This window comes from Gadus morhua, chromosome 7, assembly GCF_902167405.1.
Source record: "Gadus morhua chromosome 7, gadMor3.0, whole genome shotgun sequence".
Classification (NCBI taxonomy): domain Eukaryota; kingdom Metazoa; phylum Chordata; class Actinopteri; order Gadiformes; family Gadidae; genus Gadus; species Gadus morhua.
In genome coordinates, this window is record NC_044054.1 from 26,871,671 (window position 1) to 26,882,665 (window position 10,995).

The 10,995-nt window shown below is 42.7% G+C and overlaps 2 protein-coding genes across 2 annotated transcripts; both read left to right on the forward strand.

The window, feature by feature from the left end:
• Positions 1-3,109: 3,109 nt before the first annotated feature.
• On the forward strand, positions 3,110-7,680 carry sult1st5 (sulfotransferase family 1, cytosolic sulfotransferase 5). Its single transcript, XM_030361828.1, has 8 exons — positions 3,110-3,321; positions 4,767-4,896; positions 5,419-5,547; positions 5,934-6,031; positions 6,259-6,385; positions 6,791-6,885; positions 7,007-7,187; positions 7,269-7,680. The coding sequence occupies exons 1-8, from the start codon at positions 3,310-3,312 to the stop codon at positions 7,379-7,381; spliced, it is 885 nt and encodes a 294-aa protein (XP_030217688.1). The 5' UTR covers positions 3,110-3,309; the 3' UTR covers positions 7,382-7,680.
• Positions 7,681-7,872: 192 nt separating this feature from the next.
• On the forward strand, positions 7,873-10,236 carry tmem82 (transmembrane protein 82). Its single transcript, XM_030361816.1, has 6 exons — positions 7,873-8,163; positions 8,436-8,508; positions 8,694-8,880; positions 9,000-9,414; positions 9,756-9,955; positions 10,120-10,236. Exons 1-6 carry the CDS (start codon positions 8,079-8,081, stop codon positions 10,210-10,212), a joined length of 1,053 nt encoding a protein of 350 aa, XP_030217676.1. The 5' UTR covers positions 7,873-8,078; the 3' UTR covers positions 10,213-10,236.
• Positions 10,237-10,995: the final 759 nt, after the last annotated feature.

Genomic DNA, 10,995 nt, shown 5'->3' on the forward strand with positions numbered 1-10,995 from the left:
AAATGAATTAGTTTTATTTTGATGTAATGAATAAATAACTGAACAAAAATGCTTTGGTGAAACAAACGATGACCAGCATGATGCTGTCTCTAACCATTTGGAGATCAACATGTTTGCGTCTGGTGAAATGCTGTCGTGTGCCACTTCTCAGGCCTAATGCTGTTACAGCACCAGATGGCTTTGGCATATGACTCAGCGGTTTACCCGTTACGTAGCGAAGGGACAGCCCTAGATCTTAGAAAATACACGCTTAAGTAACAAGTCTTAGGGGTCCTGCTAAGGATATCTCCTTACTAAGTGACCACCACCAGCATTAATTTTAAACAGCTTGAACGTCTTTTTTCACTGCTAGTGTTCATAATGATGTTTGTAAATGATGCTTTCAGATAGGCCTACTATTCATATTATGTATGAGGCCTTCTGTATTGTGCTAATTGCACTGGCAGAAAGTTATTCCGGTGATCCGTTTTTTATCCGTTGATTTTTTATCACAGTTTTGGCGTCATTACAGTCAAAATGTCCTTGACACAGATAGGCCTCTATAAACCGATGTGCTGCTCTTGGGTTTTCTTCATGCTGTTTTCTAATAAATAACTTTTCAGTTCATGTGATAGGCAACCATTTGAAAACAAATGACACACTTGTGTGTCTCAGTCACTGCGCCCTGCCCGGGACCTAACACAACACACAAAGTCACGCATTACGCCTGCTGATGAGAAACACACACACAAAGATCGCAGCACACACGCTGAAGTGAAAAACAAAACAAAGACCCACGTTACACATGCTGAGACAAATACACACGATACACAGGCTGATGAGACAGGTGTGTGTGTGTGTGTGTGTGTGTGTGTGTGTGTGTGCGTGTGTGTGTGTGTGTGTGTGTGTGTGTGTGTGTGTGTGTGTGTGTGTGTGTGTGTGTGTGTGTGTGTGTGTGTGTGTGCAGGCGTGTATATATATATATATATATATATATATATATATTCCATGGAATACTTTAGATATATATTTCCAGGGTGCGATTTGTGAAAAAACCAGAGGGGGGGATAATTTTGAGAAACATTTTATTCAGGAAAAATAACCACACAACAGTGTGAAAACTTATGAAAACAGTTGATCTTGTGACTTTGTGTATCTAAACCTTACACTTAGGCTTCATAACGTAGGCGGTAGGCCTATTTTGAACGTGAACTTAACCACTGCATTTGCAAAAATATTTTCTCATAGCTAATATTGTTTTTAAATGTGCCAAATAAAAAAATATATATTTTTTTTCCCCGATATCAGTTCAACAGAAAATATGAAGTACCACAATGTGCTGTCAAGACGTTTTTTTTTTTTTTATGGGTTAATCGGGTAGACTATAGGTCAGACTACGAAAACAGTCCGCTCTGATGACGCACTTCAGCCTCTTTTTTTTGCTTTCCTGTTGGCGGATCGATAGCAGCGTGGTGGCAAGGGGAAATTACGTATTTCTGGATATCTAAAACGTAATGCCCAACACTCAAATGACGTTTGAGATATCTTTAACTTTCATTCTGCCTAGGCGAAACTGAATTACAGATATCTGCAATTGTCATTTAAGATGTGTGACGAGTTGAATGTCGTTTTCCGTGAAGTCATTGCAGATATCTGTAATTCAGTTTCGCCTAGTCAAAACTGAATTACAGATATCTCTAACTATCGTTTCGACTAGTCAAAACTACGTCACAGATATCTCTAACTGTCGTTTCGACTAGTCACAACTACGTAACAGATATCTTGAATGAAGTTGTTGATATCTACAATGTAAATTCCGGATAGTCAAACTTAGTTAATAAATGTCAATTCGGCTTGCCATAGTGGTGACCCTGCTTCAACCACATCTCTGCAAATCTGCGGGCCGGGAAGGCTGGATAGCTCTCCCAGAGAGCTGTCACTGACGTGCAGGCTGAGGACAGCCAGCGCACATCAAACACCCAATCCTACGAGCCTGGATGCCCAAATCAAAAGCCACAGACTCAAGCTCTTTCAAATATGAAGATATGCTGCTCTGTATTCTTTTCATTTTTCGTCCATTTGGTTTAAACGTTTGTTTCGGCGGGGACAGGAAGTTGACTTTTGAAACCATAGAAACGCAAGTAAATCCGGTTGGTTTTCAAAATAAAACTGCTTTCTGCGAGCGCGACGCCTCTGACTCGCTCCCGGTAGATCAAAATCACAGCACAATCAAAATGAAGACGGACCCTGTGTATTTTGGTTGTTAATTATTACGATGTAATGGTGAAAATACTTTGGGTGGGGGGGATAATTTTTATCCCCACCGAGGATAAAAATAATTCAGCAGAGGGTAGGACGTGTAAACCAGAGGGGGGGATAATCCCCACCATCCCCACCGGCAAATCGCACCCTGTATATTTCTATAGTATTCCATGGAATGAGGGCGCCATCTAATGTTGCGGAAACCTAGCAAGCATCGCGGTGATTCTCGCCCCCTGGCGGTGAGTCCCGCCCACTGGCGGCCTTCCCTGCGGCGTCCGCGTACTAACCCATTGGTGAACATTGCAATTTTTCTTTGCAGTAACAGTACCACTGATAGCAGCAGGTGATCTTGTGTCCTACATCATGTAGTCTTGTAGTCCTAGCTTGTATCTTCAGCAAACGTGATCACAGTCAGCAGTCAGATAATCGTTGAAGATTTTGAAGTTGAAGTTCATGCTGGGCTAAACATTTAAGTCCCACGACTCGCAATAAATGATAACTTTTTTTATTCATCAGCTCCGTCTTGCAGCAACTGTCTGCATGCATCAGTTCCTTCCTCCGCCTACAGCGGCCACCCATCCGTGCTGAGCGCTCCTAGCCTGGTCCTACCAGACTCTCGTACTTCATTTCATTTGTACAGAGAGTCTGGACCTACTCAATCTACCAACGTTAACTCACTTGAAGGCGGGTGTCTGTTGAAGTTTAAACTATTGGATCTACCCAGTGCCACTCTGGATCTGCCATAACCAATCGTTAACGTTTGGCCGGGAATCACGTTGCGCGCAGACTGTAAACAAACCAAACACCGTGCGTGAAGATGTCCGTCAACGAGAGCTGACTCCATGGAGCTGACTGTAACGTCATCGTTCTCAGCCGCGCCCTTTGTTCGCTGATTGGACGCCAAAAATCTGGCTTCGAAGGAAGCCCTGAATATATGAGGAAGTAGGTAGATGGGCGGTGCCAGGCTAGAGCGCTCCTGGATCATTGATTGAATTTTAGATTGGAACATTTGATGTACGTCACTCAGCATATGTTCCAACTCAACTTTGACTTCTCTTTTAACTCCAGATGGCGGACAAGGTAAGGTTTCTCTGATCACATTGTTGAAATATCGTGACCCCATTCCCTGGCGAGTCATGTGACTTCAGGTTTTACACATTTCGTCTCATTTTTATTAAAGCACCCAGTGAAAAATGGCCTACATTGTAACAGTAGAGCTCATTATATTCATACTTGTAAAAATAAATAAAGATACTACTGCAGGGATTTCGGTTGGATTTTATAAATGTAGGCATATCATTTCATCCACTTTAACATCAATGGGCGTTCATAACAACACACAAATAAATACTATACACTCCTGATCTGACGTTTTCTATTTCAATTTTCAATAATCTTGCCATTTTCCTTATGGATGTCATCAAAACACTGTAAGATCGTCAACCACCCTATTTCCCTTGTATTGTTGAGTTAATATCAAATGGACATTTTATTTTGAGTTAAAATTGTAATATATGTCCAACAATCTTCAACAACATAGAATAATCTCTGTCGAACAAGAAAATCTGACATAAGAGAACATCTGTTCACAGACACAGTCTCTGTGTATGGTGGTGGAGCTGAGTCCACGTGATCGTGTATATGTGAATGTGTGATCGCAGCCCATGGGTTGAGGGGGCTCGTTGCGTTTATCGGTTGGTTGAGCAGTGCTTTGGAGTGAAGAACAAAAGAGTGATTTAACTTATATTCCCTCCAGGACCATGTAGCACCTCCCTGAGGGCAGACGTTGGTACTCCTCATGTAGAACATGAGAAGAGCCCAGGGCTGTTTGCTCAGCCAGTCTGAGGGTGCGCTTAGTTCAGCTCTTTTAGGAATACATTTGAGCACAGAAAGACCCACCACTGTCGACAGAATCCCCAGGAGCCCAGAGCATCCTGGCTTTCAGTTGGAATGAGGGGCCGATGAACACGCAATTTGGATTGGATTGGCCACTGAACACTGTTATACGTCAGTAATATCCCCACGGAAATTCATTGATTATTCAATATCACCTTTACATTTGATTGATTTTTCACACCACATTTTATACATTTTGCTCAATATAATATATATATATATATATATATATATATATATATATATATATATATATATATATATTATACACAATATTGTGACATTGTCAAAAAATTATGTGAAAGTAGGGAGGGGATATTACCGAGTATATAACAGTGTTTTGTGGCCAATCCAATCCAAATTGAGGGAGCTGTTGAAATGACTAAAAGCCATGTGCAACTGCATAACACGCATAAAAATGTAGCTCAAAATCAGATGTCAAGGTGCTGTTGTGTTTTGCAATGGTCGAGGCAAGTATGGAATATCAAACTAAAATCCCAGCGGTAGGAAACAAATCGGTTCTAATTGACCATAACGACCGATTTCATTTGAAATTCTGCGTGGACTCTCGTTGCTACTTGATCTACCTGTAGCACTTTTGTTTGATTGCCTATTATTTGAAACCAAAGGTAACCCGATGCACCTTGCAAGAGGTCCATGGCATCCCTTTGCTGGAGCCCATAGTCCAGCACTGGGAGAAAGTCGAGGCCTTTCAAGCGTTTCCAGAAGACCTACTCATCGTCACATACCCAAAGGCAGGTAGGAAATGTTGAAAAGAACAGAATTGTTAAAGATAGGGATGATCCAAATAAAGTAACATAGCAGCAACCATCACGGTAGGACGCAAGCAATCAATGTCATTTAAAAGGGGCGGCATGTGGCTCAGGGGGGTGGAGCGGGTTGCCTGGTAACCAGACGGTTGCTAGTTCGGCAGCCCGGCTTCTCCTAGAGCGTTGCGGTGTCCATGAGCAAGACACCTCACCCTGACCGCTCCCGATGAGCTGGCTGTCACCGTCCATGGTGGTCACTGCCGCTGGTGTGTGAATGAGTGCATGAATGGGTGAATGTTAGGCAAAATTGTAAAGCGCTTTGAGCGGCCACTGGTTTGAAAAGCACTATGTAAACGCAGTCCATTTTTTCTTTGTAATTGTATGTAACTCCCCTCTATTATAGATGATATGATACGAATATATTATATAAAAGCGTTATAAGGGCCGCCACTATTTATCTCCACAACCCACACATCCACATATATGTACAGCACATGCGTGTACGTTTCAGGTACTACATGGACGCAGGAGATCGTAGATTTGATCTTGCACGGCGGCGATGCGGAGATGGTGAGGCGGGCTCCGACAAACACCCGCATGCCCTTCCTGGAGTTCAGCTCGCCCAAAGCATCTCACCCTGGTTAGTAGCACACAGCCAGTCACTGGTCAATAGCACCCAACCAGTCACTGGTCAGCACCACACAACATGTCACACCACAGCTAACCCTACTGGTTAGCATCACACAACCAGTCACACCACACCTGACCCTACTGGTCAGTACCACATAACCAGTCACCACACCTGAGCTTACTAGTCAGTACCACATAACCAGCCACATCACAGCTAACCCTACTGGTCAGTACCACATAACCAGTCACACCACAGCTAACCCTACTGGTCAGTACCACATAACCAGTTACATCATACTTTACCCTACTCCAGCTGGTCACTACTACCTAACCACAGGCACATTGCACCTATTCTCACCAATCAGACCTTGGATCACTGATCTTATGTCCCTTCAGGGATTACTCAACTCGAGAAGATGGATCCTCCTCGTGTGATCAAGAGTCATCTACCCATCCAGCTGCTGCCTAAGTCCTTCTGGGAATCAGGAAGCAAGGTGCCACAGCTTCTTATTATTGAACCCATTTTCCTGACATCAGGACACCTAATAGAGTGGTCATATTGAGCCATTTGTATCATTTCCCTCAAAATGCATTTAGTCCATTGCACCAACGCAGTTCAGTCGTGTCATTAGCTCCAGAGAAAATAATCCCAGAGAGAAAGATTGTTGGCCGATCTGCATGTCAATGTAATCAATCATTTATTTTATCACATTCATTTTAGGTTATCTATGTGGCTCGGAACCCTAAAGACACCTTGGTGTCCTATTTTCACTTTGACCGCATGAACATGGTTCAGCCGGAGCCGGGGCCATGGTCAGGGTACCAGAAGAAGTTCATGGAAGGACAATGCAAGTGCTTTTGGATTGAATATGTGAATACTTGTGCACATGAATGTGATCACGTGTTAGTTGTATTTGAAAAAACATTGGGCCTGATCTGACACTGAGGTTCAGGTACTGAAAATGTGTGTTTTACTGATCTAGCCAACAACCACTTCTTTCCCTAACTCTAACCCCCTGCTGATGCTATATAATAATACTTATTAATACTTATTCACTAATGTTTAATAATGGGTGATTAATGTAACATGTATGTAAAGTGTTATCTATATCATGTTATAACATGCTTGCTCAAGTCAGCATGTTAACGGTCCAAGATCACACATATTTTCATCTTTCATCAGAACATGCATCCTGTAGTTGTATCCTATTTATTTTGGACTACTACTAATACTTGTCAATGTGTTATTAAAGTGGGATGGGGATCGTGGTACGAACATGTCAAAGGTTATTGGAAGGAGAAGGACAAAAGGAATATACACTATCTTTTCTTCGAGGACATGAAAGAGGTAGGTGGTATTTGACGAATACAGATAATGAAAAACGTTGTATCTGCAGGAAACATAAATTAATGAATCATTCATCATTCATGAATTATTCCTTGCCATTTTTATATACAAAAATATGCAGAATCCTGCCAGGGAGATTCAGCGTATTGCCAAGTTCCTTGGTCACCGCTTGTCAGAAGACATTCTCAACAATATCGTGCAATTGACGACGTTTGATGCCATGCGAGAAAACCCAATGGCCAACTACTCCTCAGTACCAGGGAACATCTTTGACCGGAAGGCGTCTGACTTCTTGAGAAAAGGTAATTAAGCAGGAAATATATAGAAAGAAAGGCTGATCTATCAATTGAGATTTGGAAGACAAATGCCTTTTGTTTTCCCAGGGGAGGTTGGTGACTGGAAGAATCACTTGAGTCCTGAGGAAAACGCTGCATTTGAAAAGCATTATGTGGAAACCATGTCTGACTGTGAGATTCCCTTCCGTTTTGTGATTTAAAGTCCGGAACAATGGGAATGGGATCATCTTCACTTACATTTATCTTAAGAATATTCAACAATTCTAAAGTATTCTTTATAGATTGCATTTTTCTTTTGATTATTTACTTTCATCATGTCAAAAACATATAGCACTATGAATTCAACATAGTGGCAGTATTTTATAAAAATATATAAATAATTGTATGAATTTGCCGAATAAAATGTAAGTTTACTATTGTGATTGAATCAGAAATTATGTGTAGGTCTGCTCTTGAAAACCCATTTAAACTCGATTATAAAACTAAAGCTTTAAAACAACTCTGGTATTATAGCTTAATTGTTGCTCAAATTGTATTCAAATAAGTTTGCACAAACCACACTATGATAGTGTTTGATCTGTATGTGCTCTATGAAATTAAAAGGCCTATAATAAGCTTTTCAAAAATATATCATGTGCAATAGCAAATAATGATGCATTTTGCAACGGTGTTTATATGACACTGTGGTGACCTTTGATACATGATCACAGAACAGGCTCGTGCTAGCTCAATAGCAAACTGGGAATGCTGAACTATTCCCTCAATTAAATTGTACAACTATTTAACTTAACATAACAGTTCAGTTGTTGTGCCATGAATGGATTTCACTTTGCAAAATCTCTACGCCGATAAAGGCCAATAGATTGTATTTTTTTCGACGTTGGAAAAACATTCGTCATGTTATCTTTGATATACTGGTTTATACACAAGCTAAACTGGTGGCCGGTTCCGGACGCCAATCCGTTAGATTGTTTACTTCAAGGTAGGTGGGACACTACGTCCTTTTTGGGGGACTTTGAGTTATCATCACAACCAGCAGCATTTCAAAAGTCTACACAGCATAGTGTAGCCTATGTCTATTTGTGACAGTCTACATTTTTTTTGTTATAGGCCAACGTGTGACCTTTAAAAGTGATCTCGGTTCAACAAAAATAACCTCAACTTATATAGGTTTTCACATGGGTATTCAAAGGGTATAACCTTAATTTCAAAATGTTAGACATTTATTTCTGGGATTCCTTCCCTGACCTCCAGGAGTTATCGGTGCTTGTGGAATCTGGGTCCTGCGGGACATCACGAGGGTGCACCTGTTTCTAGAGCAACAGCGGTGAGGAATTCAGACATGGGGTGTTGTTATATATTGCTTTACCAGATGGTGATACATATATTCAATATATATGATAGGTCTACTTATAGTTAATACATATTTTTACCTTTATTATGTATGGCTCGCATTTAAATACACCTATGCCGTGCATATGCTTTTAATCTCTTTCTCTCACGGCTGTGCAGCCATGACGCCACGGCCGGCCAGAAGCGACCGCTCCGACATGATAGCAGAGCTAGAGGCGGCCTGGCCCGGACCCTGCAGGCTGTGGTCTTGGTGGTTCTGCTGACCCTAGTGGGTTCCAGAGTGGCCTCGCTGGTGGTTCTTGAATTCTCTCTACGCGCCATCTCTTCTTGGTTTACCGATGGGCTAGTAAGAAACTGGATACACACATTATGAGTTGTTCTAAATCCAATAATAATACATCTTATTTTCGGTGTTTTTTGTTTTCAATCCCCTTTGTCTCCGTGATCTGCTCCCTCGACTGTTAGGAATCAAGGGAATGTCAGCTGGTGCTCGTCCAGTGTCACTTCTCCTTAGGTTGTGCCCTAAGCTGCGGTCTACACTTTTTCCACGAGGGGGCGCCACATCGTTTGCTTTCGTTGATGTTGGTGGCAGCGCTCGGGTGGCTCTTATCCAATCAGACGTCCCGGTTGCTGCACCACGTGGAGACGCTGTACACACTCCACAGCTCGCGAAGCTACTGCGGCGTGTGTATGACCCTGCTGTCCACGGGGGGGTCCCTGCTGCCCATGCTACTACGCAGGACTTTGATCGCCACCTTCTCTGTCGCTGTGCTGGCCTCCATATCCATTGTGAACAGACACTTTGCTTCTGCCACTGAGGCACTGAAGTTTTGGACGCCACTGACTATTTGCTACACCTTGTTGGTTGTGTACATGCAAGGTACGACACAGGTTGCAACGTCTTGCTGTCTTCATCATGGCATACACTATTGAATGGCTGAAAGCTGAGGATAGGGTCGCACCTTTTCTCAAAAAGGCCTAAGTTCCCTGAAAGGTTTTTGTAGGCTTCTAACACGTGCCTATGTTTAAAAGGAATACATTTGATGAAAACTATGAATCTACTCTGGTTCCTTGATCTCACTAGTTTTGGGGGGTTTTGTGCGATCGGCCACGTTGATAGCAGCATTATCATGTACAAATACAACCTTTCAACTGGCCTGCCCAACCTCTGTTACGAGATTACCCCCTGTTTTACGAGATGCCTCTTGATCGTTTGAACAGACGAACGGAGCCGTGCGCGCGCCGGCCAGCAGCAGCAGCAGCTGCTGAAGGCGGTGGCCGTGCGTCTTGGGGGTCTATTGGTGCTGATGCTGACTGTCGGTCGCTGGGCAGATGTGGTCCACATCCTAATCTGCTTCCTGGGAGAGGCCGTGTGTCTCGTTGCCGCCCGGGACCTGCTGGCTGCTAGGACACCCCTTTCGGTCAGTGAACTCAACAGCAGCTACTATTATCCCAGCTCAATAAATATTCCCAACGAGTTTGCAGTGAATGTTGGACTAAATGGTTCAGACTGTGTCTGTGTTGTGGCTGCATTGGATATCACCACACCATCGTACTGAGAGCATGTATCTCCTCACCCTCACAGGATCAGGAGGATTTTGAGGACTACAACGAAGAAGAGATCCAACAAAAAGAAACCAAGACACGCCTACAATTATCAAATCATACAGGGAAATAAACATCATGCAGTGGGATTAAGCTATATTTGCATAGCCTACGTTTGTGATATTAAGGCCTGGGTGAAATGGTATTCCAGACATATCAGTGACGAAACAATTAAGGCTGCTTCACCAAATAGGCCTATTGATTTTAGGCTGTAGCCAAATAGTGAAATAGCCCACAGGTTATTTAAATACCCCCCCCCCCCCCCCCCCCCCGCATAACAGTCTATATTTTGGTTATCACTTGAATAAGCGTAGGCCTACTAGTGTTGGTTTGCTGTAGCCCATTTGTAAATGATGAGCACAATTCCCGTACAGGAGGTAGGCCTGAGCCTCACACAGCACCGCGTGTGCTATAATCAGTTTTATACTGAACATGATCAAAACTGCTCTAATTGGTAAAATGGCTGACATCATACTGCTTCTAAAGGTGCACAAAATGGCGTTTAAACAGACTAAATTTCTATTTATGTGCGGCGTGCAACGAATTCACACTTGCAAACGCGAATTCTAGCTGGATAGCGGCTTACTAAATTTAAGGACGATACAAACTAACCCCATTGAATGAGCTCTTAAACTCAAAGTGTGGTTATGATTTTCCCTCTTGTAAAGGGAAAATAGGTATGCATACTGCTCGAGCACATTTGACATTGAAGTAGGCTATTCGGCTCACATCATCCCCATTGGACGCGCGGTATTGTGCCCATTTTATATTTATTGATTTCAGGGAATTTACAGAGGCTGGCTCTCCGACGTTTTTATGCATTCCGTCCTTATTCCATGTCAACAGGCCTGTGAAA